The sequence below is a fragment of the Acromyrmex echinatior genome, chromosome 9 (genome assembly GCF_024713525.1).
Source record: "Acromyrmex echinatior isolate Ae372 chromosome 9, ASM2471352v2, whole genome shotgun sequence".
Lineage (NCBI taxonomy): Eukaryota > Metazoa > Arthropoda > Insecta > Hymenoptera > Formicidae > Acromyrmex > Acromyrmex echinatior.
In genome coordinates this window covers 4,435,866-4,462,278 of record NC_141860.1, presented here as the reverse complement: position 1 = coordinate 4,462,278, position 26,413 = coordinate 4,435,866, and the positions used below count along the sequence as shown (strand labels likewise).

The following is a 26,413-nucleotide window of genomic DNA, read 5'->3' as shown; positions in this document are numbered from 1 at the left end:
ATTTTATTTTATATATATATATATATATGTATATATAAACTCGCATGGAAATACACACTAATGTTCTTTTCCCGCGACTTTGAGCTTTTATATTTTTTACGCATTAAAAGTAAAATTCTTTCCCAAGAAAAATCGACTTTTCTTTTTCTAAGCGTATATCAATAAACTGATAAAAGGTATAAAAAGTTAAGACTTTATTTAAAATATTATTTTATAACTTTTATCGTAAAGATTGTTTCGAAAACATTTATAAAGAAACAAGTGATAATGTCTTTTGTTACATTTAAGTACGAATCTATCATGATAGAGAGAGAGAGAGAGAGAGAGAGAGAGAGAGAGTCACGTGGTTTGACACATGTGTGATGGATGCGGATAAGTATGGAAGTAAAAGATCTTTCAACGTGGTGCACCCGTGTAAAGATATTTTTATCTGCTCCAAAAGCTCCGACAGCATGAAGGAGGATTACTCGGTGCTTTCGCCGAAATTTAGCAAGGGACCGAAGGGACTAGGTAATCTTTTTATTGCGACGCACTTTTCACGTCGACATTCCGCAATCGGCGAAATAACTTTGTCGCCGGTTGCCGAAAACTGTTGATGACAGGTTAGAGTTTTTAATCCCGACAGAAAGAGAGTTAAGAGCAACCGAGCTCGGGATCTTTATACTCTTTGTATTTGAAATCTGAAATTTGCTGACAATAAAAAATAAGCTGCTGACAATTAATAATAATGATTTCTTATTCAGCAATTCACATATTCGCTGGAGTCTCATGATCTCTCTTTCTTTCGGAGTGAATATTTTATGTTTATTTCAGGAGATCCTAACGACAAAAGTTTAAGGAAGGTAGAGAAAGATGTGTTGGTACCCAAGTTGATACGAGAGAGAACCAAATCCGAAAAGTGTGTCAACGAGGTCAAAGGTAACTTATCTGGATAAATTATTTGATTTCTAAATAGCGCATTATTTGTTGTCATGACTATAGGATTTTGTTTAAAACTTTCGAATCTCTGGAAAGGAGGGTATAGTCAAATAATATGGATTATTGGATTTGTTTTATTATTTTTAATTAATTACCAGCAGATGAATAAAAAAATTCATATATTGAATTTACTTTATTTTCTTTTAAAATTGATTTTTTTAATTGGAAAAATTCAAATTTATAGTATTAGCATCTTGGAGATTCTCAGAAAATCTTTCTATAATATTCGCCTCCAATTCTTTCTTCTTTTTCAAAATTAATTTCTTGTAAATATTTATTAAGCATAGTCTATTTAAACAGGTTTAATTATTTTTGTTTTGTAAATTTAGTAGTTCCCTCCCCCCCTCATCATGATCAACATGACAACAAATAATGTTATTTTATTACTTGGCTTTGCGCCAGCGAGAGTCAAATGCAAACATCTTCTCTTTTTTAGAATTTCACGATTGCTGTCTCAATTCTGGTTTATTGCATGTCGTAAAATGTAGGAAAGAAAATGATAAGATGAAGGCCTGCATGGAAAAGTGGTTCTACAATCAAGACTTTATTAAAGAATGCACAGAGCAGTACCTGATGGAAAGAAGTGAATTTAGAAAGACTGGTATTCCCAAAAAGCAAAAAAGCGTTAGACTGGAGAGCTCATCAATGTGAACATATAGAAAATGAATTGGCAATTGTACAGAGATTGTGTTTTTTCACTTAGCTTTTTAAATATAACATCTGTGATTGGTTCACCAACAATTCTACCAGTAAAAAAAAGCTTTGAAAATTGCTTAGAGATTGCTTTAATAAAGCTGAAAACGAATAATTAGAAGTAAAATTATATTGATTTTGATTCTTGCATTGAATTCACATTGTAGTTGAATGTCTACATGATAAACTGTTTTAAATTGTTACTTTCTATTGCTTCTACTTGTTGTATGCAGTGTAAAATAGTATTATATATATATATATATATATATATATATATATATTTATATATATATATATATATATATATATATATATGCCATTGTAGTATGATCGAACGTTCTCAACGAGTACATTCCAGATAGCACAGAGAGTTCGAAAAGAATTCAGTGATAGGTCATCAATTCTGAACTCATTTTCAGATGCAACAAGAATTCTTTTTTTCAAAAAAAGAATTCTTTTTGTACCTGAATCACTGAATTCTTTTTGAACTCTTTGTGATATCTGAGATAATAAATATCTAATAATGGTAGAAACAAAGATCTACAATAGAATAAAAAAATAATATAAACATTTGACAGAACTGGCACATGTTATTTTAAATAAAAACTTGTTTAAAAAATTGAGTCACGCGAATTTAATTCCCATATTTTTGCAGATTTTGCTGACTCCGTTTAAATCGCCAACTCGCATATTATTCAAACTCAAATTTTTTATTTTGTGTTATTACATACAATTTTTTGTAACATGTTTTAATTTAATCAGCGATTAACTTAGCAAATAACACTTTCGATATTTTATTAACATGAATATGACTCACCAATTTTTACCGCAAGAAAGAAGAAACTAAGAACGAATTGTACAGTTAAATAAATTAATAATTCTGTCGATTGAAAATTGTTTAAGAACGCAGTCTGTAGAATATTTCGCAATTAGATTTATTCACTTTATCGACGATTCAATCGGCAGAATTGTTAATTTATTTACACAACTGTTTATTTGTACAATTTGTCCTTATATTCCCTTCTTTCTCTTCTTTTTCAAAAAATCATAATTCTATCCATCTGTATCGCGAGACTGAAAAGTCTAAAATAAGAAGCGCGAGAGCGCTTTATTTAAAGGATTTCCGTAATAGAGCCCCCATTATCATCGCTACGGTCCACGTGGAGGCTGTAGATTCGTTTTCTCGGGGAGGGAGCATCGGCCGCTGAACGTCTGGCGTACGTTTTTCGTCCGCCGTACGATCAGCATGCAGAGGCGCGTCTCGTCGGTGTCGGTAGCGTCGTCACGGCGCGTCTTCTCATAAACGAGCGCGGAAGGTGGGGGTGTGTGCTGCTTTACGATCTTTCTTGCTGATGTGGAAGTCGCGCGAGCTGTTGGCGAAAGAGATCTCATTTCAACTCATCTGTCATTTCTTCATTCCGACATAAGAAAGACGTCTTGTAAATTCACCGAGCCTGTCGATCGACGATCTCTCCCTTTTTCTTTTTTCATTACGCCTTTTCCTTTTTTTTTCTTCGTCCCGATTGCACGCGCGCGATCTCCATAGAATGCGAGCACTTATGTTCCTTCAAATTCTAATCGGTTTCTCCATTCTGGCGACGGCGATCCCGAAGCAGGTGATCCCGGACAGCGAGCATCGCATTTTAAACAAGGTTAGAGAAACTGTGAATTATCTTTGATAATTGTTCTCATATTTTATAAATGATCAAATAAAAGTTAGTTCTGACATTGAAAGCATTTTTTTTCTATGACAGAAAAGTGAAGTTCTATTGGTAGGTAATGTGACATTGCTTTTTTTTGCAAGGCATCACGGGGTGATGTCTCTTCAACTTGTTCCTTCAGGATATTATATTATATAGATAGCACAAGACATTTTAAAACAGATATTAAATTATTTTTTCAATTTTCTTCATAAAATTGAAGTCTTAACTACATTCTATCTTTCTTTTTAATTCACAAAAATATATTATCTTTATTAAAAATTTCTTCTTGTATTACTTGTATTAATTAGTTATAGTTGTAAGGAATAAAAAAAAAGAAACGATTCAAAAACTTATCAAGTGCATTATATTCTAGGATGCAGGCAGTAAAGATCACTATGTTCATTCCCAACACAATCCAGCCTATGACCACGAAGCTTTCCTTGGAGAAGAAGCCAAAACCTTTGATCAGCTGACTCCTGAGGAAAGTACAAGACGATTGGGAATAATTGTTGATAAAATAGACAAGGATAGTGATGGTTATGTGACGCAAGAGGAACTGAAAGACTGGATAATGTACACACAGCAACGTTACATCAGGGATGACGTGGAGCGTCAGTGGGTATCCCACAATCCGATGGGGAAGGAGAAATTGTCTTGGACGGAATACAAAGACATGGTTTATGGTGATATGGAGGAACAAGAGGCGGAAAAACGAGAGAGCGACAAAACGGACGAGTCATTCTCGTATGTCCAAATGTACAAAAGGGACCGCAGGAGATGGACCACTGCGGATCTGGATGGTGATGATGCTCTGACCAAAGAAGAATTCACTGCCTTTCTTCATGCAGAAGATGCGGAACATATGAAGGACGTGATAGTGCTGGAAACGATGGAGGATATTGATAAGGATCAAGATGGAAAGATATCTCTTGCAGAATATATTGGTAAGGGAGAATTATATTACCCTGATGAAAATTTTTTCTAAAATTTTTTATATCAATTAGAACATTTTTCAGAAATATTGAAAAAGTCCATATCTTTTCTTAATTTTTTTATATATGTATAAATTCTATAGCATTCTAAGATTTCTAAAATTTCTTATTCTATAATTTCTAAAAAAAAATATTATACTTTCATCTTTTTCAGATTTATAAAATTTTATCAGAATTTTATAAAATAAAAAATCTTAGAAATCTTATAATATTTTAGAATTCATTTATATGAAGAATTTTAGAAAAGATATGTAGACTTTCAACAATTTTTACTAATATGAAACATGGATTATTTGAGCTGGGTATCTTTTGCTAATGACAAAATCAATAACAAAATCAATAACTAAAATCACGTATAATTATTGAATTTTCACTAGAATGTCGTTCTAAAAGTAGCTTAAACAGTTCTTAAATTTTTAATTTGTCCGCAGGTGATATGTACAGAGGTGAGGAAGGTGAAGAGGAACCAGAATGGGTAAAGAACGAAAAAGAACAATTCTCCTTGTATAGAGACAAAAATGGGGATGGATTCTTGAACGCTGACGAGGTAATTAATCATTCTTTATATCATTTAATTGTTGAATAAAAATGTATACTAAAAATATTGAAGAGGATTACTGATAAATTAATTCGATAAAACTGATTTTGATAAAGTTCGAATTCCAATCTAAACAGGTAAAAACGTGGATTATTCCTGCGGAATTTGATCACGCTGAGGCGGAGTCAAGACACTTGATCTACGAAGCGGACACAGATGCGGATCACAAACTGACGAAAAGTGAGATTTTGGAGAAATATGACATCTTTGTCGGATCACAGGCGACGGACTTCGGCGAGGCATTAGCGAGGCATGATGAATTTTAATGAGACGTAATCTCATAAGAAAGAAATCACTAACGAACAAATTACTCATAATACTTAAATCTACTTAAGATATAGTTTATCTAAGAAGAAAAATACCTATATTTACTGTAATAAATAGATGTTTTTATATATCGTGGTATTTACATAATTGATATTGTAGAGAGAAATGCATAAAATATGCTATATCTGCCAAAAATTGTAAATCTCGATTAGCTGTTGTTATAATAAATTTTTTATATTGTATTAACTCTTCATTGTTTTCTCCATATACTTTGAGAAACATTAACTCTTCTTCAGTCGCGTCAATCTAGCACATAAATAGGCACAAGTCAATTCTGATTAAATCCGTTCGAAGCGAAATGTAAAGAATATTAATAGCCAAAATAGGAGCTTACAAAACGCAAATAATTCACAAAAAAGCAAAGTTTTTACAAAATATTTTAAAAATCAATAGGGTTAATTATTTTTACGATTCATTTTTATGTTATCATGCTGTACATTGATAACGATTATCATATCTAGGACACTGGCATTGTATGATCGATTTTATCAGATAGAAGTCTCCAATGTCTCAGCAATGTGATAATATCCGCGATATTCTTGTGTGAATTAACTCTTAAATATGTAAAAATGAAAGAGGTATATTTGGTTGTGCTTTTAACGATTTGCACATACATATTAGGTAAGTATATTTATTTCTTTTTACAACATTATACGCCTCGATAATGTCTTATAAATGTCGCACGCTAAGAATACAAGTACCAAATAACAGCGCATAGCTTTCCAGGCCGTTAATGTTAGCAATATACTTTCATTTAAATTGGAGTAACCGATCAAAAATGTTTAAACCATCACTAGTTTTCGTTCGATATTCAGTCAGTATAAGAATAGATCGCAAAAAACACCTATTCGCGTACAAACATGCACATATAGAACATTAAGACAATTCGCATTGTATAACTTATGTGTATATACATATATGTATATAATTACGTACACATAGCATGTAAATTATATATAAAAATACAGAGGACAGATTTGACTTAGTCTGTATCACATTGTGAATGAGAGAGATGATTCTTCGAGCTAGAATACATATATGAAGAAATCATAAAACTTTTATATATATATATATATATATATATATATATATATATATATATATGTATATATAAAGAAATGATGCTACAAAGCTATTTGATAATCTGATTTAATTTACATACAATTGATTTCATTCTGTTTCGACTCTTCACAGTTTATCAACTGTTTTTAATATATATCTTCTTAGAATTTACTTTTATATTTTATATAGCGATAAATATCGAAGGACCGTATTGTTTTCACTTCACATGGCCAGGCCCTTCCCATGCAGAAGTCAACAAGTTAGACTGTAAGGAATATAATGAGAATATGCCATTTATTCCTTGTATAGAACCATTATTTTTTTGTAAGTGTATAATGTTCATATTCATTTTCAGCAATAAATTTGATTGTTAAACGAAATTTGATCATATTTTCAGACGACAAAAAGCCAAATGTAACTAAACTATGGGAGGATATAGATAAAAATAATAATACAAGATACATACAACGAATGCAACCTGGTTACGTTTGTGTAAGCTATACATTTATGTACAATGGCGCAGGTAAATATACTTCATGACAAAATAGAATTGATTTATCCGAATTATATAGATATAAATATAAACATAAATGTTATTTGTAGTTATGAACATCAGTTATTTCCATGGAAAAGTCACAGAAGATCAAGTTACACCGATTGTGTCAGACTGTTATCTCAAACACGTATGTATAACATACGCTTCGTAATTAACTTCGTTTTACTTTACAATTATATTCAGTGTGCATTTAATGAAATACAAGATACTATAATGATACTTTTTTAAATATGCTTTTAGACTGAAGGATATACTATCGAAGTATGTGCCTGTAAATCTAAAAATGGCAATGTTATGCCCTGTAACTCAACAATAAGAAATAGATATTCAACACTAATTATTTTTGCAGTTGTAGCCGTTTTGCTGTTTATGTAAAAAATTTTCGATATTCCTTAACATTTTCGGTTTAATTTATTCCTTTGATATAAATAAAATTATACAAATTATATTATTATATTTAATATTTATTACAATTTATGTGCAACATTTTATCAATCAAGCGTATATCTTTTTACAATTTTGTAGAGCGCGCATGTATATTTAAATTATATACAGAGACAAATAAATCATGTATCACGTAATATATAATGTAATTGAAAAATAAATATTCATGTATATGGAATTACGAGGAAAAAGATAAACTCTGAAATAACAATAACATATATAACAAAATTGACTAAAAATAATTCAATGTTATATTCAATTAAAATATAATACGTTTCTTCAGAAGAGAAATATTTCGTTTCACATATTCAAAGAATACTTGGGCCTTAATATATGTTATGTACGGAAGTATTACAAATTAGATTTTCATACATCATCTTACATTTCAAAGAAATATCTATTATAATAAAGGATACGATAAAATTACGTATGGCATTTCTAACTGTAAAAAATTAGGACTTATTCGCACATTTGAAGCAACGAATTAATTGTAACGTCTTTCTTGCCGTGATTGGCATCATATACCGATTTAATAACTTCCCTGTCAACATTCGGAAACATTTCTGCGATCTGTAAAATATAGATGTTACAATTATGCGTATATAACGAAAAAAACATCAAACAAAAAATTAGAATAGACGAAGTGTATACTAAGTACCTGTTTCAACTCGACCTCAGCATTTGGCAAAGAACTTGGTGTAACCGTTGGTGTAACAATAGGCGGAGGTGCTGTATAAACATTAACCGGGGCATATGGCATGCCGAACATGGTTGTAGAAGGAACCATCATTACCGAAGATCCCATGTACGGATGGTTGGTCTATTACAAATATGTTCAAATGAAACAAAAAGATGAAACTTGAAAATAAGCTGAAAATTTTTCTCAGAATTTTTCATATAATTTTTCAAAATTTCTATATAATTTTAACTTTCTCACATTTTTTATATGAATTAGAACATTTCTCAGAAAATCTAAATCTTTTCTCAGAATTTTTCATATATATTAATTATAAAATATCATAAAATTTTTAAGATTTTTTGTAACTGTAATTTCTGATGAAATGTTATAAAATCTGAAAAATTTAAAAATATTTTTTTTTAATTATGGAACGAGAATATTTCAGAATTCACATGTATGAAAAATTCTGAGAGAAGATGTAAACTTGTCAAATATTTCTGAGTATTTCTGAATAATGTTCCAATTCGTATGAAAATAAAAAAAATTTTCACTAGGGAACACTCGAAAATAATATTAAAAGTTATTCGCAATTGCATTTTGAATTTTAGTGACTCTATTACTTCATAATCGTTTGCTTGATATTATAAATACTGTATAACTAGTGATAAATGACAAATATATAACATACGCGAAAATAGTATAATCATTATTTTTACCGTGTAACTGAAAACTAAATTGATCATGCCCTCCTGATTATCTCCCTGCTTCCCACTGAGCATATACCAATCTTCGTGTGTTTCTCCTTTCTGAATGACCTGTGGTGGAATCTCTATATGACCCCATGCAATCAATTCATCCATCACGAAGGAACATTCATCGTAGATTTCTATATATATCTGAGTAACTCCAGGTGGAAGATTACTGTAATAAAATCAATATTGTAACATATATAGCACATTTACGTATGTGTAAACAAAGTATGCTTTCTCACCAGTGGATTACTTTGTTCCAATGTGGATTTTTGCCACCATTTGAGTCTGTATGTGTCTCAAAAACCGAGTGTCCCACTCGTATCCTCGCGTAAGGATCCATCCTTGTCATTCCATAATTTTTCACTAATTTGGCCTGAGAAAGAAGCGGTTTCTTATAGCACAAGATGGTACAAATTATTAAGTTGTTGGTTCAATTTATTACAATACTGGAAATGTTCAATTTATAACAATACTGGAAATGTCAATCATACAAGGATATCTGAGAATTACCTGAGAAATTGTTACGCTAAGTCTACCAATTCGTGGATCATGAGCCACTGACATACTCCGCATTTGCTGATGCAGAGCTAAAGCAGCTTGTTGATCTGCTGCCTCCTGCTGCAACTGTGCGTTACGCTCTTCTATTCTTAAGAAACTGTCTGGCAGTGGTCCCACAAAAGCCTGAATATTGGATTAGAATTCAGTAATATTGGATTAGTACTCAGTAATTTGACAACCTTTAATATAGCATCATTAGATACATTAGATCATATTGCTTTTTATTTTTTTGCTTTTAGAAATTTCGCTGTTTTCAACGTCTGAATATATATTTATCTCGTTTTAAATGCAAATATTTTTGGAAATTTCAATATGAATGTACTTATTGTTATACATTTTAAATGAAATTCACACAAGAGAAAGGTTTCTGCTAGGCTGACTCATAGCAAAAATTAAGTATGTAAATTAAATGCTGAAGCATTAATCGAGATATATTCTGCCTCATTTACTGCGTAGAAAAATGAAATACGGATTTATTTTGTTTGCCCAGATATTCAAGAATGCAAGCAACATTGTGAAATACTCATAAGGCTTCCTCAATTATCTCCATCTAACAAGTGACACAGCCTGTGGCGTACATACCCGTTTTTTCCACTCCTCATGTTGAGGCCTGTCCGTATCCATGGTGGAAGAAATTTAAAAAAAAAAAAGGATACTATTCCCTAAAGGAAAGGATATTTCGATCGCGATCGACGTTCCGCATACAGCTAAAATGCTCCCAAAATCTGTGTTTCGAAACTTGTCAAATACATCAAATCACGCGAGTGTACATTGCACCGACCGTTTGCGACTGTTTACCGATCGACTGCTGATGCGCACGGAAGAGAACGAGGCTGAACGAGATGCGATTGGTCATTGCTCGTGTCATAATTTTCATCTGAACTTCTTGCACCATTCATCTTTCTTCCTTTTCTTTCGAACGTAAAGAGAAAAAGAGGAAAAATAAATGGTGCAAGAAGTCTGTTCTCTTTAGCTAAAGTTCACGATTCATATGTCTTCCTTTTCTCTCCACGTTGGAGAAAAAAAGAGAAAAATAAATCGTGCAACAAGTTCAGTTATTAAAAAAAACGAGCCTATGAAGATTAACAGAAACGAACAGACCAACGCAATAGTAAATCAGCTAATTTCTTTCCAGAATGTGCAAAATATGTAATATATAAATAAATTAGTATATATTTTAATTGACACAATTTAAATATTTTATTTAATATATTAAAATGTTTTAATGTTTACGCAGTTAATAGACATTATCGATAGATTTACATGTAATTTCTTTATTTATCTACAAGAAGGCATGTTACTTATTTATATTAAAATAAAATCATAGTCTATACTAACGATTTACATTTGTAATGTCACACTTGTAATATTTATTAAACGAAGTTTTAAGTTTGATATAATATTATCTTTAATATTACTTTTAATAAATTAATAATCATTTCTGTTTCATCTTGATAATTTAATGGTTGCAATTTTTCCAAATTTTCTTGTAAGTCAGTGATTAAAAAAATAAGAATTAAGGAAATCGATTCATCACATAAGAATTTACAATGTATTTCAATATTTTTTAATTGATAAGATTTTCACAACAAAGTATACTTTAATTATTAATGTTTTTCACACAAATAAATAAAGATTTGAAATAATAGATGAAATACATTGCAATATTAAAAGCAATTAGATCTTATATTTTAATAAAATTATAATGAATAAACTGATTTGCTATCTCTATATATATTTTGTTATATATTTTTTTATATATAATACATATATTTAATTATATATATATATTTACTATATATAGTGAACATATGTATATTATACATTTACATATTTTTATGTACTTATACATTTATGTACCTAAATTTTTAAATAAAGGTAGGATGCACAGTCTATTCACATGCTATATTTAATACTAAAAGAAATTTTTCATTTTTTAATTAGAAATTATTAAATACGAATATTATAACAATATTATATTATATTACAATGATATAAATAAATGTATAAGATAAGATGATACAATTTCGAACAAAACAAGATTTGAATATAATTTTCGAGTTTAATAGCGTGATCTTTTATAACGAAAAAAATTTTTATAGCGGTTTCTTGGATCGCCTACAAAAATATAGAGCATGGACTGCGCCACTCGTATCTAAACAGTATATAAAATGTAGTCCATATCTCTTAAACCACTTCTAGTCTCAATTAAAAATTTTTTTGTGATTAATGTTTCATCAAAAGATATTATTTGATATATAATTTAGTTTCAAAATCGACCGAAAAAAATACTGATTTTACTGTCACGCGTTGACAGCAAAATTTTACATTTATGTCGTTTCCATCAATGTAAATTAACTTTAATCTTGGTTCAAATTATTCTTCATTTTTTTCTAATTTTTAAGATAAGAAAAAGATGAAGAATAAATTGAATCAAAAATAAATTTAACCAAATTAATCTATATAAAAAATAGCCTATTGGATATCAAATGCATTTTTTAAGTATGATCAATTCAAAAAATTCGATTTTATAGTAATTATTTTTTATTATAGGAACACTTGAAAGTGGAATTGGAGAAATTCATTTAAATAAGATTTTATCAGCGGCAAATGTTCCTATAACAGTTCTCTTTATAAATGCTGTGAGAGAAAATCTATAGAGTTTCTCGCTGATAAAAATTGCTTGCAAAATTTGAAGATTGAAAGAGCGCTTACCATTGAAAAAGAAGAACAAATATAATTTCTATTTAGTCTATCTAATCTCTACTGGAGAGTGTGTATATGACTGTGTTTTGCATGTTTTTAACTAACTATTACTATCTTTCTATTTACTTGTCTCGAAATATTTATTCCTAACAAATGAATCCGTATAGAAAAAAATTTACAATTTTTCTATCGTTTTCAACTTCATATCATAAGAACATACATAGATATGTGCACAAATACAGTTCGTTTGTTATAAAGATCTCTCTCATTTTAAGTAATTTCACTTTCTTATTTACAACTGTCATACCCTTGGCATCACTTTAATTATTCTGAGCTTGTGGCTTTGACCATTCCACGCTCAGAATTAGATGATCATAACCGTAACCATCCAGAGTGGCGATTGCTCTCGCTGCATCGGCCCTGTGCTTGAAATGTACATATGCAAAACCCTTACAGAGATTGGAAAGCTTCTCTTTGGCGAGAAATTGCTTCACTACGGAACCGAATGGTTTCACAAGCTCATCCAGATCTGCATCAGTCGTGCTTTGCGAGAGATTGGAAATACGTATAGCAGTCGTGTCGTCACGTCTCTGCATCTGCATCGAGTCGCCGCGTTTGTTGCCACCATCGCGCATACCGGGTGGCACATATTTGCCACCTTGTGGCTTAAGTTCAGCCATTGCACCGGGTACTCCAGTATTAACGAGGGGTTTCTTGTCGTCTGGTACTTTTCCTAAAATATAGAATTTTAACAATTGTACAAAAATAATGTATATTTGATATATTAATTTATATAACTGAAATTTAAATTATTTATATAATTAAAATATAAATAAAATTCTTATTTATATTTTAGTAATCTCAAACTAGATTATCAGTATTAATAATAACGCTAATAAGCATCTTAAAAACCTGTAAGTAATTTATTGCGAAAAATATTATTATATTTCAGCCAGAGTTTAAACTAATATTTTTCATGTAAGATATAATGAAATTTTATTTCGTATCTGTATCAATTGACAATAAACCTACCACCAGCAAGAACAGTGTCTTTGTATGGACACTTAGACGTCCAGTGATCGCCATTACAGTTACGGCACTTGACAACTCCCTTGTCGCCCATGCTTTTCAATTTGTCCAGAGAATCTTCCTCTACTTTGTTCTCTTCCTCTTTGCTGGATATAAATTGCATAAAGACATCCTCACCACCGACAGTGGTAGCTGGATTAGGTCCCGGTCTGTCGTCAGCAGAATCGCCGAACTTTGCCCAATTCTTACGCGCCGCAATCGTTTTCGACACTATACGTCGTTCTATCTTATAAGCACGGACAACTTTAACTTTTTTATTATCTTGATTGTACTTGTACTCGGTGAAAATTTTGAAACCATTCTCATAGACTTCTGAAGGGGAAGGTAATGCTCCTCCCTCTTCTTCAACTTCATCAGCCCAGCTAGACTTGACTTCATTTTGTGCAACTGGCATTTCTGCAAGTTGTATAACATAATATTATGGAATATTTAATTATATACAAACACTAGTTTAAAGAATATGAAAGTATACTCAATATGTATAAACATTATGTTTCATAAGATTAAGACAATTATTTTTATTCATAAAAATACTATATTTAAATATATTTTATTCTGTTCATTTATTTGTAGAATTATAAAGTTTAAAATCCTTACTTCAAATATTTATAATTCCTAATTGTACTTGTCTAATTCAAAATAAAATTATTCTAATTTTATGTAATATAAAAAATTTGAAAAATTAAAATACACAAAATATAAATTATATATATATATATATATATACATACACATTCATATATATATTCATTTTATATATATATATATACATATATATATATGTGTGTAAATGTATAATGTATGTTTTGTAAATTTTATAGTTAGTTTTCAAATTATAATAAAATCAAGTATGAAACACAATATATGAAATTATAAATAAAATTGTACAATCTGATAGTGAGTTATAAATTGTTTAATGTAAAAGTAGAATAAATCTCAAGAAAAAAATGTTCAAGTTTGAAATTGACTTTTTTTTTTGGAAGATTAATTTTTTTTATGAACCCGGGAAAAAATGTTATATAAATGGACATATTTTATATATAATTTTATATAATTACATACAATTATATATAATTATATACATAACATTTTTTCCCGGAAAATCCTTATTCTTCACAAGTCTATTAAAATCTATTAAAATTACAATTTAATAGATCGATTAAAAAACTCAACAGAAATTCTCTAAATTTAACAATTTAGAAAATTCAAAGAATTAATAAAAATATTTTCATTATTAAATGTAGTTGTATTAATATTTATATATGACAGAAAAATTACAATCAGAGCTGTTTATGTTATAAAAGATTTGTTTTCTATAGCTGAAATATACACTTTTGAAAGTTAAAGTGAGATAGATATATAACTTTAAAATATAAACCTAACCTATGTTATAAGATTCCGAAAAATTATACATTCACTTTATTTATTTGTCACCAATTTTCCCTGAGTGAGCCCATAATCATCAAAAAGAGTTGAAATGAAAAAGACACATATTATACTATAATTAGCACAACTAATTATAAACTCGATGTGTTCGAAAAATACAAAGAGAAAGAAAATGCCGCATTAAAAGAAACAAAATCGTTTGTCTTACCGTAGAAATTCGATAACTGGCAGCTAGACAGATGATCAGATCGGAATACAGATCACAATGAAACATACAACAATTTACAAGCCTAAATATATCCTTGGAAATTCGGAAAATCAAAATCTATCAAAATGAAGGAATTCACCATTGAATATGTTCCAGTTCCACTTGACACTCTCAAAGCTCATGGAATCATTTCGTCCTTGTTGTTTATTAAATGTTAAACAAGGATAAATAATGTTCGCGAATGTGAACGCCAAATGGAATACACCTCTGGTGTAAGAATATAATTAATGAAACATTATAAGAATATATATTATAATACGAATATTTTACGAGTGTTTATACTATGGAATCTTTTGCCTTCACTATTTTTTTCCTTTTCCAATCATTCCATTGTCACGTTCAAAACCCATCTAGTTACTTCGTACGTTTGTGACTAATTACAAGTATTGTCGATAATGCAGTATTCTGTACTCCGTTACGTTTGTTTATGTCGATTCACGTCGATTAAGTCATGTCATTTTCCTTGTCATCGTCGTGATAGATTTTCAAAGAATGGAATTTAATTTGTATAAATGATAAATAATTTTTCGACGTGCATCATGACATGACATGCCTGTCAAATCACTGAATAAAACATCAAATAAGCAAATACGCACGTACTTTTAGCTAACATAATTTTTAATTTAAAAAAATGGCCCATGTCAATCAAGGTCAAGGAATCGGGGAGGCTGTGGATTTTTTGACGAAGTTTCATAATATTTCGAATAAATTGAAAAAGTAAGTCCTTAAAGCACTTTTTGTAATTGAAAGTTCTATCAATAATTTTCTGTCTTACATTTTGATCTTTTAGACGATTTCTGAGGAAGCCAAACGTCGCAGAGGCATGCGATCAATTTAGTAAGTGTGTAATTTAATATATAATTAAGTATAAAATTAATATATCTCTCAGAGTCTCCCTACTGAAAAAAATCACGTCACACAGATGCATGATGAAATTATATAATTAAAACATGTAAATCGTAACAATTTGTTCCAAATCAGTTAAAATTACGTTTTGAAAAATCACATGATATGTTCTTTTTTCTTCTATTTCTATTATTCAATTCTTTTAAATTCGATGACTATAAAATCACATGGTGGATGAAATTATTTCTAATATCATGTGATTTCTTAATATCATGTGTCTTATAACAATTACATTGTTATAAAAAAAATCATATACTGATTTGGAACAATCTATTACATGATTTACATGTTTTAATTACATGATTTCATTATGATTAACATTGTGATATGATTTTTTTCAGTAAGGCTGATTAATCAATTTCGTTTTTAAGTTTTTTTTTTATTTTAATATTAGAGTACATGATTATTTATATATATTTGTTTTCTTGCTCTACTTTTCATTTTATGGAATTGATAAGTTTGACTTTTGAAAGGCTCGTATAATTATATGTAATCATAATAATTTAATTCTAACTATTAAGAAAAGAAAAATATTAAATAAAATTGTTTAATTTTTTTAGGTGCCTTAGCTACTGAATGTGAACAGAAGGAATTGTGGCAATATGCAGGCTTATGTTGGTTGGCAGCTGCTAGATGCCAAGGCACATTAGAAAATACCTCCTCGGAAATAAATCTTCTAGTAAAAGCGGGAAGGCAATTCCTTACAGCCGAGAAAAAAGATAACGACATAGGATGTCCCTCCATAGGCCAAGAGAACATACAGGTTTCTTGTGCAACATGAATTTGCAATAAAAAAAGAAAATAAAAGGAAAGGACTAAATATAATTCACATACGTTTCAGGCAGCTGTGAGTTGCTTCGGCCATTCCATGGCTAGATGTAGCAATCAACCAGGATTTAATACAATTTCTGCTGGTTTATCAGTAGAATTAGCATTAGCGTTGGGCCCAGGTCCTGCTGGTATCCAACAGTTGCGCAAAGCAATTGATATCTTTCCTACGTCAAAAGCTATCAATACCTTAGTATCTTTTCATATAAGACAGGGTCAGTATTTGATCCGTTTTTATCTGCAATCTCATGAATAATCTCATAAATAATTAATATTTTACGATTATTTAATACAGATAGTGTTTCATGTAATTTTATTCTCACAGGAGATTATGTAGCTGCGCTACAGATACTCAATGAATTTGTAGAATTTGTAGAAGCTTGTGTTGTGGCTGGTGCCAGAGGAAACTATAATGCTATTCTACATAGGTATTATCTTATCATGAAGATATTGTAATAATAAATTGGGTGCTCATTTCTCATGTAGTGTTTAAAGCGAGTTCTGATTTATTTTAAAAAAATCAATTGTATATAGCTAGGCAAAAAATTAATATTTTAGAAAAATCTACAGAGATGAGCGAATGAAACAAAGACAATCAGTTGTCAATTTATAAACAGAAAATTCTAAAGAAAGCGTTGCTTTATTTTGTGATTAATTTCATAATTATAATCATTCGTAAAATTCATTATTGTGTATTAAATTACACAGTATTAAATTATTAAATTACATAATATTACATTACATTTAATAATTAAAATTACATATAATAAAATTAATAATTAGGTGCGAAGTGACGCGAGTACTTTTACTGCTCATTCTTCAGCCATCACCCCAGAGATTGACACCATCGCTTGCCCAGGTCCTCGAAAAGTACGCTTGGGCAGAAGAAAATGTGAACAACGGTACATATCTAGCTTCCAATTGTACAGAAATATTTTGATTTTTCCATAATCATTCAAAATTATTAGATCAATTGCTTTTTACAGGTCTTAATATGAGCGAGGATGAATTATTATTGCTACAATCTTTGGTATTAGCGTGTCAGTCTCATGATCATCAAGCAGTCTTGGAACTCGAGAGCGAATTATATCCTTACTTTGATACAGAGCAAAAGGAACTGTTGCATAAATTAATACAAGTAATATCAGCGCAGTAAATATACAATAATGCTACGAATTATGCGCACAATATTTTTCTCCTGATTATTATTTACCAGGGATATTTTTCATGATTTTATGTTGCTTCGCGTGATCCGAAATCCGAAAATCAGGGCACATTCCTTGAGGGACGAGTAAGGGATGCCCTTCGGCCAGTTGTTTTTCTCTCATTTCGCGCGATTACGTTATTAGTCGCCTCGAAACAGGTTTCTATGGCTAACGGCTAAACTGTGTCTCAATTGAGGCGCAAAAGATGGGCAACATACTTTTATTAATTCAGTAACGTTGTATTGTAAGCGGCGAATACAGTCGACGAAAGACAGTAGCGAGTTTGTCTCGCTTCTCGCGTTGATCTCAATCGTGGTAGCAAGAGTGCGACATGAGATGTGAAAGGAGGAGGAGGAGGAGGAGAAAAAGAAACTCTTTAGATGAGGATCGTAGAACGGACGGCTGGAGTAGAACAAGACGAGGTTTGCAGGAAGGGCATGGTGTGCCGATATGGCATTGTAAAGGAGGGGATGTCTCGCGCGTCCCACGATACACTACCTTCACTCTTCTGCAGTTACTATTCAAGGCAGAGTCGCAGTTAGTGTCAGTCATCGCGCGAAAGTGCCTCGCAGTCCTTCGGATCGAAATTGATTGCGTCCTTCATTGAATTATCTAGCACTTAGTTTTAATCTAAGGTAACGATCTCTTCATACCTTTGTACGATATTAACTCTTGTAACAAAAGCGAATTACATATATTGCAATTAAAAATTCTTTGGAATGCTAAAGAATCCCAAGACAATGCGTCAGCTAAGTCAACTTTATTCTAAATTAGACAGGAAATCTCTTCGAGTGAGAACAATCTCTCGTAATCTGATGAGAAAAATCGGCTCTCAAGGACGTCGATTAATTTCTCTGAAAGGCCAAGGTTCGTAGAAAGAGATTCTTCTCCAGTATTCAACTCGCGTTGCAAGTATACGTTCAATCGGTGATTAATGAGTAAATTAAGATATCTTGGCTTATTTACGATCAATTTCCCTTGAAAAATTATCTATAAATTCATTTAAATAGTATGCCTTACAATCTATAAAAAAAAAAATACGTTTTACACAAATATCTGTTTGGGAATATGTGTACTAGGAATACACTTCTATAGACCAAATGAGTGTCGAGCAACAGTGCGATTTCGAATACCGTTAAGTATGACTTCACGCGAGTTAGGCTTCGAGTTTAATGAATTGGAAAAATTCTTAAACATATACGCATTACAAAGGTATTTGAAAACAAATTTACGCTCGTGATTATATACATTTTATATATAATCATGTTTCAATTTTAGATATATAATTATTTGAAATGTTTAAAATTTAACTATTTAAAAGTTCTTAACTTCTAAATTAAATTTTAATTTTAAATTAATTTATATTAATTTTATTGTTACATTAATTTTATATAAATATTTATTTATACTTACTTTATACGTCCTTTATACGTTCCTTCTTTTTAACTTCGAAGTGCAAATATACCGCGTTCCCGCTGCAATGATTTACCACGTGTTTCGGCAACCTTGAACTCTGTTTGCTCACTTGAACGAAGGTGAATGTCCTAAGCACCTGCACACTTCAGCTTGCAAACGTACGTCCGTATGAATAAAAGTCTGATCCGCATGCACTTAGAGTTTAAATTGAGTTTGTCTCGAAAAAAACAAACAAATTCGGATTAATAAACGAATAAACAAGCATAGATATTGTGACTTAACAATTAGTTATATAATTGGTTCTTATAATAAAATCTTCCTATTACAAGAACAAAATTTCGGTTCTTAGATAAAAGAGATGCATTATTTTTTTACAATACAAACCTACCTCTAGATTAAATTCGTTATATTTTACAAATGATTATTTTAATTAAAAATATCGATATTTTTTCGTATAATGTTTGAAGGAGTCTCGACGAATGTAAATTAAAAATTGAATTCCTAGTCTGCAAGATGACGGGAGCCTGGAGGACCATTTTCGTAACCGGAGGCGCTGGTTACATCGGCAGTCATTGTATCGTCGAGCTCCTAGAGTGCGGCTACGACGTGGTGGCTATAGACAACTTTGCAAACAGCGTAACAGAAACCGACGGCGAGTCCGCAGCGCTCAAAAGAGTTGAGCAAATAACAGGGAAGAAAGTTACGTTTTATAACTGCGATTTACTCGACAAAGAGAAGCTCGAGACCGTCTTTAATCAGGTATTACGTTCATTAATTATATTACATATTGTTCCATTTATAATGACTACTCCATTGTAATTATATGACGTAAAGTTGAAAAGAGTTAGAGAACCGTTTGTTTTTTCTGGACACATGAAGAGTAATTTGTAACTTACAGCACAAAATAGATTGCGTGATACATTTCGCGGCTATTAAAGCTGTCGGCGAATCGATGCAAGTTCCGCTTCATTATTATCGTAATAATATGATAGGAGCTATTAATTTGCTTGAGGTAAGAAGATTATATTACTCGCGTGCGCTCCTCGAATTACTTCTATAATTCGACGTGTCATTCCTTTTTCTTTTACAGGTGATGAAAGCGGCCGGCTGTTTTCAGCTTGTATTCAGTAGTTCTTGTACGGTTTATGGCGAGCCTACAGAATTACCCATCACGGAAGAACATGAAACCGGTAATATCACCAATGTTTACGGCCGAACAAAGTATTTTATTGAAGAGATGCTCAAGGATATATCCAGAGCTGAAAAGGTTCGAAGATATAGAAAATCTCGATATGAAATTATTTCAATTTCATAAGATTAACGATTGAAATTTTATGTAAAAATAATGTACTTATTTTTACTCATATATAAATTTATTCTAGATTATAAGAATAAATTTTTTACTTTTAGTTTTCTCTTTTAGAAGAAGTAATCATGTTATTAACATTCTAGTTAATGCATACTATTTCACTTTTTATTAAGGATTTCTTTCATTTAACAGAATTGGAATATTATATCTTTACGATATTTCAATCCAGTGGGTGCTCACCGATCAGGATTGATCGGGGAAGATCCGACAAAGCCGTTTACAAATCTGATGCCGTATATTGCTCAAGTCGCTTTGAGGCACAAGTCGGAGTTGATCATATTCGGTGGTGATTATCCTACAAATGATGGGACAGGTATAGAAATGATAAGTTCATCGAACACTTTATTTAGATCACTGGTTCTATACTCACGATTTATACTTTTCCAGGTGTCCGTGATTACATTCATGTTATGGATTTGGCAGCCGGCCACGTGGCGGCATTAAATGCTTTGCACAAACAGCACCTTAGGCTAAAGATTTACAACTTAGGCACTGGCAATGGTGTGACTGTGTTGGAATTAATAAAAACGTTTGAGAAAGTCACTGGTACTACCGTGCCGTATATTATAAAGGAGAGAAGAGAGGGTGATATCGTATCCATGTACGCTAATACAGATTTGGCGAAAAAAGAATTAGGCTGGACAGCAAAGTACAACGTTGAGCAAATGTGTAAGTATATATATTTCGACTTGAACGCGAGTTTGAATAATCTCAAATAATCATGTCTAACGAAAATGTTGAATATAGGCCAGGACTTCTGGACGTGGCAAACGATGAATCCACATGGTTATCGAACTTCATTAAAAAACGGAACTATTGAACATCTGAACAATACATCGTAACAACAAATTGTATCGAGAAAATTTTGCAAATAATTTATAATAAAGAATTGATGCACATTATCTCACAATTTATGTATTTATAATGTCTATAGATTTATCTTACATTTTATGATTCTTCTTTACTCTCGTTTTCGCTTCTTACGTTGTCGATATTACTTTCATCTTTCTTACATTCATCCAGAATTTCATAGAGTGACAAATGTTGAAATTTCAAAATTTCTAGACCCCAACTTGTCCATCCAGGTAATAAGTATCTTGCAAAAATTTCTAGACATTTTGGTTCGTCCGGCAGATATTCCTTTATGATTTCTAAGGACGTGAACAAATTAATAAATTTTATCGTAATATATCAAATATTTTGTGGAATACATCTCATATTTAAATTTTATATTCGCACCTGTGAGTGGTGGTTTGTGTGAATGTACTGCACTAGGTACACTGATCATCAATCTGCTATCAGGGATATTTAGTTTATGATCTTTTTCCAGTGCAGACCCTAATATCAGTAATTCATAAGGTTGCTTTCCAGGTGCTGAGTTAAAATTACATATTGTGTCACCTGCTTGTGTCACCTATAGTAACAGTTATTATTTAATACTTATCACATTGATTTTTGACTTTATTAAGATATTACTTACCTTGAGCCAATACCATTTAGCTCTATAAGTAATACCCCAAGATGGAAACATTTCATTAAAAATACTATTCAAATGGTTGGATGAATTAGTGCACCATACAGCTACAATACCGTTTGAATGTAATAGTTTTCTTATTGGTATCTTAACCAATTCCTCATTGTACATCATTTTGTAACTGTAAAGATATATAATCATGTCTCCCTAAATATCTCATGCAACATAGAAACATGTTGGAATAAGACAATTATTTATGTGCATTTGATTCATTTTTGGAGACAAAACTATTTTTATTTAAATTTAGAACATGTTAAATTTATAAATTTATTATATTTTCTCTAAACATATTAAGATTTCGTTTATTTATGTAAAGAATCATGTTAGATTCATACCAAGCTTCTGCATATTTCATCTTTTTCCTTCTGATTGACTTATTCCACCAGGGTGGATCTAGCAATATGAAATCATATTGGTTGTTCAGTTCCATTTTTTTTTCTATATCTCTTACATCATAGCAATAAAATGTACATTTTTTGGGGAATACATATTTTTTATTATGAGCCACAGATACAATAGCATCATCAGTATCATTGGATCCATAGAGGTTCTCATTTTTGAGAGAGTAAGTATCCTGATAAAATTTCATGGATGCCAAACGTGCTACTTCATTGTTATCAAGAAAGTTATTCTGACAAAAAAGTCCTTTGTGTCTTGCAGCAGACATCATTGCAATAAATGCTTGTTTAACACGATCGACCTGTTGCATGAAAATGATTTTGAAATACTACAGGAAATAAAACAATTCTTATTCATTAGTATTTTAAGTCATATTTTAAAACATGAATTGAATATTAAATTTCTGCACCTACTTCCTCCAAATCTTTTTCCGGCAATTGCTGTGAGCGCTTCCTCTTTTTTCTATTATGTATTATAGCACTATTCTGGGACTCCTGGACGGTCTGAACTATTTGATTTGGTCTCAAATATTGAGAATTGATCTCGAATATCATTTTATTGAAGCCTAAAGCGCAAAATCCATCTTCATTTTGGACTTTCTTGTATATCTCATTGAGATACTCCAAGTGAGAGATAATCCAGCCTTCTTCACTGATATGAAGAAGACTCATATTTGGCCTCAGAGATCACAGGAAGGTGTAGACACACAATACTTATCACATACAATACTTATCACATACAATACTTATCACAGATTCTTATGATACGCTCGACATTTAAATCTACTATTATATCAATCTGTTTAATGGTGTACGTAAATCATCAATCCAATTAGAACGAAATATGTGATTATAAATACACATGCATACACATATGTTTGATGTTGTAAATATGAATAAATGCATATTTCACTTTTTATTCTCATGTATGTACAAACAGATATATTGCGTATGCGTCAGATACGCCAGATTGATTCAAAAAGCCTATATTGCCTGTAATGCGCAATTTGCATGCAAATTCAATTCTTTGACATTACTGCATATTACTGGTCGCTATAACAACCGCCATTTGCCGGCATCACTTGTTCCTTATCGCACTTTTCTGGCGAAAAAAGTTTCGCGCATGCATGATGGCGCGAATCTGCGCACTTTCACCCTCATCGTTCCAACAGGCTTGTATCTAAAATCAGAAGGCAGGGGTGCATTTTGGGGCCCCATAATCACCTTTTATGTTTCTTTCTACTAATATAGATTAACTATCTTGGTTTAACTTATTTTTTTATCTTTCTTCATTCATAAAAATGACAAAAAGGTAAAGAATAAATTAAACCGAGATTAAATTTAATCTACATTGATAGAAATGGACGTATTATGGCGCCTTAAAACAATTAAATTAATAGGCGACTAATTTAGACAGGATTTCATGCTGTAAAATTTTTAATTATGTGATTAATTATGTAATTTTTAATTATGTATTTTTAATTTATTATCGCTGATCTAATTCTTCTTTCCATTAAACAACGAAAAATTCTGCCTGGATGAACAAAACGACACAAATATTGTTTGATAAATTAAAATAATCGCTAATTTAATCGAAGTTTGGTCAAAGTTTCGGATGCTATTCTTCTTCTATAGACTTTTCCCATCTCTGAATGCCACTTAGATATCATTTTAGTCTTGTTGTTCACTGAATATTCATTAAACAAAAATAAAATAATAATAATGATACCTGAAGAATACCTATTCGAGTGGGAATCTCTGAATGTGCCCAACAATGGATAACATTTATTTCGCGATCCTAAATACGGATTGAAAGTCCTCCTCCCTCTCTGTTTCCTGGTTTGTTACGGTTCGATATAGACGAAGACGGATATAGTTCAGAGTTGATGAACGCGCGCTTCTTAACGAAGCATCAGTGACATACTTTTATTTGTTTTATCGTGAAATTACACATTCCACAAAATGGTCTTACTAGGCGAAGTGTTTCCAGACTTCACAGCGGATACCCAGATAGGCACGATCAGATTTCACGAATGGCTGGGCGATTCGTAAGACATTCTGTGATATTTGTAACCTAACAGACACTCCACCGTCATGTGATCCTGTAGAATAGTGTAGAAAAAAAAGCTTAATTATTGGCGATATACGCTACGTACTGAAATATTCAAAGATACGGTCGAAATGTTATAAATAAAAGTACTTGAAATATTACTATTTTATTTATTCGTTGTGCTTTATCACGTGACGTGAAGTGTATTTATGTATATAATGTATGTTAGAATGTGTATTTAGAATGTACACACACATATATATATATATATACATTTGTTTACAATAAATTTATGATGTATGCATAATTATTAAATTATATGATTCTCAGTTGACTTTATTCATAATTCAGTTTGTATAAAATATTTGAATTAATTCTGAAATACACAGGTGGGGTATCTTATTTTCACATCCAAATGACTTCACGCCAGTCTGTACAACCGAGTTGGCACGAGTTGTAAAACTAATGCCTGAATTCAAGAGATTGGGTGTGAAAGTGATAGCATTATCCTGTAATTCAGTCGATTCCCATCGTAAATGGATAGAGGTTTGCTCACAGTAAATTCAGTCACTTACATTACACTAGATTAGTACATACTAAAAGCTGCTAGACATGAAATTGATAAAGTAATGTTAAATGTAAGAGAACATACAAATATATATCTTGAATAATTAAATACCTAACAATGATATTGTCATGTTATTTAATAGAATATATATGTATTCCGTTATCAAAGTTGATTGTACTATGACATTGCATTTAAATTTATAAAAAGCAGCTTTTAAAGCTAATCCAGTGTAGTCAACCTAAGTTTTTTTTAGATAAATGCATTTAATCTAAGATGTTTTTCAAGAAATAGTATAAGACATTGAATCATTACATCTCTGTTGTTTGCTAATGTGAAAGATAAAGTAATGATCACCGTGTTACACACTATGTCTCTTGGTGGAAAGCAAGTGCACGAATAAGTTTACTTTAATAAAATTTAATATCAGATTTAATAAGTTTCTCTCATATATTCATATCGGTATTATTAAATAAAACGTTATTCTAGGATATAAAGAGTTATGGTGAGATAACGGGCGAAGAATTTCCATATCCGATAATAGGAGATCAAGCCAGAAAGTTTGCCACATTATTTGGAATGTTGGATCCCGTTGAGGTCGATAGTCAGACTGGATTACCCATGTCGGCACGAGCTGTGTTTATAATTGACCCAGCCAAAAAGATGCGATTGTCAATTTTATACCCAGCCACTACTGGTCGTAATTTCGAGTGAGAAACGTTTCATATTTCGTTAAATATTATTTATTGTTTGTAAATATAAGGTCACTAAAATTTCGTACTTTGCGTTGCAGTGAAATAATAAGAGTAATTGAATCCCTTCAGCTCACGCAAAAGTACAAAGTAGCGACTCCTGTAGATTGGAAGGTAGGTTCAGGTTTGAGAAAATAAAATTTCACTTAGATTTTCAAGTGATAATTTTTCCGCTGTTTATAATTAAATATCGAGCAAAACATATCATTGATGATTTAACACGTTAATTTTTACATGTATTTTATACGACATTTTAGAAAGGAGACGACGTAATGATTGATCCGAGCGTATCAGACAGTGAAGCCAAATCTTCCTATAACAATATCAAAACTGTGATGTTACCTTCCGGCAAAACGTATATGCGTATTGTGCCACAACCTTTAGATGCATAAAAAAAAATTCGATGTACAGAAAGATTATAATAAAATTCAAACTGCACAAATCACATAACGATTTTGTTTGCATAAAATATATATTATTTTATAAAATCAATTCAACGTTTTTCTTTATCATTTTTAACTATTTAAATAAAGATACCTATTCCATGTCTTTATTTAAATAATTTCCTCTATCTATCCTAAAATTATTTAATAGATAAT

General features: G+C 31.0%; 9 protein-coding genes across 11 annotated transcripts; 6 read left to right on the top strand and 3 right to left on the bottom strand.

Moving 5' to 3' along the window:
• Positions 1–316: 316 nt before the first annotated feature.
• On the top strand, positions 317–2,294 carry LOC105148772 (COX assembly mitochondrial protein homolog). The gene is made up of 3 exons (XM_011060689.2): positions 317–510; positions 814–918; positions 1,415–2,294. Exons 1-3 carry the CDS (start codon positions 363–365, stop codon positions 1,627–1,629), a joined length of 468 nt encoding a protein of 155 aa, XP_011058991.1. The 5' UTR covers positions 317–362; the 3' UTR covers positions 1,630–2,294.
• A 333-nt stretch (positions 2,295–2,627) lies between these two features.
• scf (Calumenin B scf) lies at positions 2,628–5,473 on the top strand. The gene is made up of 4 exons (XM_011060690.2): positions 2,628–3,323; positions 3,748–4,318; positions 4,798–4,913; positions 5,042–5,473. Exons 1-4 carry the CDS (start codon positions 3,219–3,221, stop codon positions 5,228–5,230), a joined length of 981 nt encoding a protein of 326 aa, XP_011058992.1. The 5' UTR covers positions 2,628–3,218; the 3' UTR covers positions 5,231–5,473.
• A 98-nt stretch (positions 5,474–5,571) lies between these two features.
• LOC105148809 (uncharacterized) lies at positions 5,572–7,531 on the top strand. Its single transcript, XM_011060751.2, has 5 exons — positions 5,572–5,912; positions 6,543–6,677; positions 6,751–6,876; positions 6,957–7,036; positions 7,150–7,531. The coding sequence occupies exons 1-5, from the start codon at positions 5,861–5,863 to the stop codon at positions 7,282–7,284; spliced, it is 528 nt and encodes a 175-aa protein (XP_011059053.1). The 5' UTR covers positions 5,572–5,860; the 3' UTR covers positions 7,285–7,531.
• Positions 7,353–10,179, bottom strand: LOC105148774 (toll-interacting protein). Its single transcript, XM_011060691.2, has 6 exons — positions 9,925–10,179; positions 9,295–9,465; positions 9,024–9,157; positions 8,749–8,953; positions 8,012–8,173; positions 7,353–7,923 (listed from the first exon to the last, which is right to left on the bottom strand). Exons 1-6 carry the CDS (start codon positions 9,964–9,966, stop codon positions 7,813–7,815), a joined length of 825 nt encoding a protein of 274 aa, XP_011058993.1. The 5' UTR covers positions 9,967–10,179; the 3' UTR covers positions 7,353–7,812.
• An 881-nt stretch (positions 10,180–11,060) lies between these two features.
• On the bottom strand, positions 11,061–15,091 carry LOC105148779 (eukaryotic translation initiation factor 3 subunit G). Of its 2 annotated transcripts, none has more exons than XM_011060698.2 (3): positions 14,732–15,091; positions 13,081–13,533; positions 11,061–12,781 (listed from the first exon to the last, which is right to left on the bottom strand). In XM_011060698.2, exons 2-3 carry the CDS (start codon positions 13,529–13,531, stop codon positions 12,369–12,371), a joined length of 864 nt encoding a protein of 287 aa, XP_011059000.1. In that variant the 5' UTR covers positions 13,532–13,533; positions 14,732–15,091; the 3' UTR covers positions 11,061–12,368. The 2 variants fall into 2 exon arrangements, with proteins under 2 accessions (XP_011059000.1, XP_087265941.1); XM_087409815.1 differs by lacking the exon at positions 14,732–15,091 and adding an exon at positions 14,521–14,721.
• A 115-nt stretch (positions 15,092–15,206) lies between these two features.
• LOC105148778 (40-kDa huntingtin-associated protein) lies at positions 15,207–17,701 on the top strand. The gene is made up of 7 exons (XM_011060697.2): positions 15,207–15,508; positions 15,582–15,628; positions 16,258–16,460; positions 16,539–16,740; positions 16,851–16,953; positions 17,309–17,427; positions 17,512–17,701. The coding sequence occupies exons 1-7, from the start codon at positions 15,423–15,425 to the stop codon at positions 17,679–17,681; spliced, it is 930 nt and encodes a 309-aa protein (XP_011058999.1). The 5' UTR covers positions 15,207–15,422; the 3' UTR covers positions 17,682–17,701.
• Positions 17,702–18,449: 748 nt separating this feature from the next.
• LOC105148777 (UDP-glucose 4-epimerase) lies at positions 18,450–21,417 on the top strand. The gene is made up of 7 exons (XM_011060693.2): positions 18,450–18,597; positions 19,652–19,905; positions 20,045–20,158; positions 20,237–20,413; positions 20,648–20,828; positions 20,903–21,184; positions 21,263–21,417. Exons 1-7 carry the CDS (start codon positions 18,450–18,452, stop codon positions 21,355–21,357), a joined length of 1,251 nt encoding a protein of 416 aa, XP_011058995.1. The 3' UTR covers positions 21,358–21,417.
• On the bottom strand, positions 18,478–24,309 carry Mettl4 (Methyltransferase like 4). 2 transcript variants are annotated; one of them, XM_087409814.1, is made up of 10 exons: positions 24,177–24,309; positions 22,862–23,627; positions 22,385–22,749; positions 21,996–22,170; positions 21,755–21,929; positions 21,461–21,666; positions 20,886–21,022; positions 20,696–20,810; positions 19,144–20,405; positions 18,478–18,753 (listed from the first exon to the last, which is right to left on the bottom strand). In XM_087409814.1, the coding sequence occupies exons 2-6, from the start codon at positions 23,117–23,119 to the stop codon at positions 21,464–21,466; spliced, it is 1,176 nt and encodes a 391-aa protein (XP_087265940.1). In that variant the 5' UTR covers positions 23,120–23,627; positions 24,177–24,309; the 3' UTR covers positions 18,478–18,753; positions 19,144–20,405; positions 20,696–20,810; positions 20,886–21,022; positions 21,461–21,463. The 2 variants fall into 2 exon arrangements, with proteins under 2 accessions (XP_087265940.1, XP_011058994.1); XM_011060692.2 differs by lacking the exons at positions 18,478–18,753; positions 19,144–20,405 and having other exon boundaries at positions 20,599–20,810.
• Positions 24,310–24,353: 44 nt separating this feature from the next.
• On the top strand, positions 24,354–26,306 carry Prx6a (Peroxiredoxin 6a). Its single transcript, XM_011060699.2, has 5 exons — positions 24,354–24,495; positions 24,887–25,043; positions 25,552–25,772; positions 25,856–25,928; positions 26,072–26,306. Exons 1-5 carry the CDS (start codon positions 24,410–24,412, stop codon positions 26,204–26,206), a joined length of 672 nt encoding a protein of 223 aa, XP_011059001.1. The 5' UTR covers positions 24,354–24,409; the 3' UTR covers positions 26,207–26,306.
• The last annotated feature ends 107 nt before the right edge of the window (positions 26,307–26,413 follow it).

Excerpts from the sequence above, each read along its gene's own strand:
- LOC105148772 (XM_011060689.2), top strand. The coding sequence starts at position 363 with ATGGATGCGGATAAGTATGGAAGTAAAAGATCTTTCAACGTGGTGCAC. Across the intron at positions 511-813 it reads CAAGGGACCGAAGGGACTAG|GAGATCCTAACGACAAAAGT; the intron begins GTAATCTTTTTA and ends TGTTTATTTCAG. Across the intron at positions 919-1,414 it reads GTGTGTCAACGAGGTCAAAG|AATTTCACGATTGCTGTCTC; the intron begins GTAACTTATCTG and ends TCTCTTTTTTAG.
- scf (XM_011060690.2), top strand. The coding sequence starts at position 3,219 with ATGCGAGCACTTATGTTCCTTCAAATTCTAATCGGTTTCTCCATTCTG. Across the intron at positions 3,324-3,747 it reads AGCATCGCATTTTAAACAAG|GATGCAGGCAGTAAAGATCA; the intron begins GTTAGAGAAACT and ends ATTATATTCTAG. Across the intron at positions 4,319-4,797 it reads ATCTCTTGCAGAATATATTG|GTGATATGTACAGAGGTGAG; the intron begins GTAAGGGAGAAT and ends ATTTGTCCGCAG.
- LOC105148777 (XM_011060693.2), top strand. The coding sequence starts at position 18,450 with ATGCTAAAGAATCCCAAGACAATGCGTCAGCTAAGTCAACTTTATTCT. Across the intron at positions 18,598-19,651 it reads AATTTCTCTGAAAGGCCAAG|TCTGCAAGATGACGGGAGCC; the intron begins GTTCGTAGAAAG and ends TTGAATTCCTAG. Across the intron at positions 20,829-20,902 it reads TCCTACAAATGATGGGACAG|GTGTCCGTGATTACATTCAT; the intron begins GTATAGAAATGA and ends ATACTTTTCCAG.
- LOC105148774 (XM_011060691.2), bottom strand. The coding sequence starts at position 9,966 with ATGGATACGGACAGGCCTCAACATGAGGAGTGGAAAAAACGG. Across the intron at positions 9,466-9,924 it reads ATGAGGAGTGGAAAAAACGG|GCTTTTGTGGGACCACTGCC; the intron begins GTATGTACGCCA and ends TCCAATATTCAG. Across the intron at positions 9,158-9,294 it reads TTAGCGTAACAATTTCTCAG|GCCAAATTAGTGAAAAATTA; the intron begins GTAATTCTCAGA and ends CTTCTTTCTCAG.
- LOC105148778 (XM_011060697.2), top strand. The coding sequence starts at position 15,423 with ATGGCCCATGTCAATCAAGGTCAAGGAATCGGGGAGGCTGTGGATTTT. Across the intron at positions 16,461-16,538 it reads TAGGCCAAGAGAACATACAG|GCAGCTGTGAGTTGCTTCGG; the intron begins GTTTCTTGTGCA and ends CATACGTTTCAG. Across the intron at positions 17,428-17,511 it reads AGAAGAAAATGTGAACAACG|GTCTTAATATGAGCGAGGAT; the intron begins GTACATATCTAG and ends TGCTTTTTACAG.
- Mettl4 (XM_087409814.1), bottom strand. The coding sequence starts at position 23,119 with ATGAGTCTTCTTCATATCAGTGAAGAAGGCTGGATTATCTCTCACTTG. Across the intron at positions 21,930-21,995 it reads CTAAATGGTATTGGCTCAAG|GTGACACAAGCAGGTGACAC; the intron begins GTAAGTAATATC and ends CTGTTACTATAG. Across the intron at positions 21,667-21,754 it reads ACACAAACCACCACTCACAG|AAATCATAAAGGAATATCTG; the intron begins GTGCGAATATAA and ends TCACGTCCTTAG.
- LOC105148809 (XM_011060751.2), top strand. The coding sequence starts at position 5,861 with ATGAAAGAGGTATATTTGGTTGTGCTTTTAACGATTTGCACATACATA. Across the intron at positions 5,913-6,542 it reads GATTTGCACATACATATTAG|CGATAAATATCGAAGGACCG; the intron begins GTAAGTATATTT and ends TATTTTATATAG. Across the intron at positions 6,877-6,956 it reads ATTTATGTACAATGGCGCAG|TTATGAACATCAGTTATTTC; the intron begins GTAAATATACTT and ends TGTTATTTGTAG.
- LOC105148779 (XM_087409815.1), bottom strand. The coding sequence starts at position 14,551 with ATGTATAATTTTTCGGAATCTTATAACATAG. Across the intron at positions 13,534-14,520 it reads TTCGGAATCTTATAACATAG|AAATGCCAGTTGCACAAAAT; the intron begins GTTAGGTTTATA and ends TACAACTTGCAG. Across the intron at positions 12,782-13,080 it reads AGACACTGTTCTTGCTGGTG|GAAAAGTACCAGACGACAAG; the intron begins GTAGGTTTATTG and ends TCTATATTTTAG.
- Prx6a (XM_011060699.2), top strand. The coding sequence starts at position 24,410 with ATGGTCTTACTAGGCGAAGTGTTTCCAGACTTCACAGCGGATACCCAG. Across the intron at positions 25,044-25,551 it reads CCCATCGTAAATGGATAGAG|GATATAAAGAGTTATGGTGA; the intron begins GTTTGCTCACAG and ends ACGTTATTCTAG. Across the intron at positions 25,773-25,855 it reads ACTACTGGTCGTAATTTCGA|TGAAATAATAAGAGTAATTG; the intron begins GTGAGAAACGTT and ends TTTGCGTTGCAG.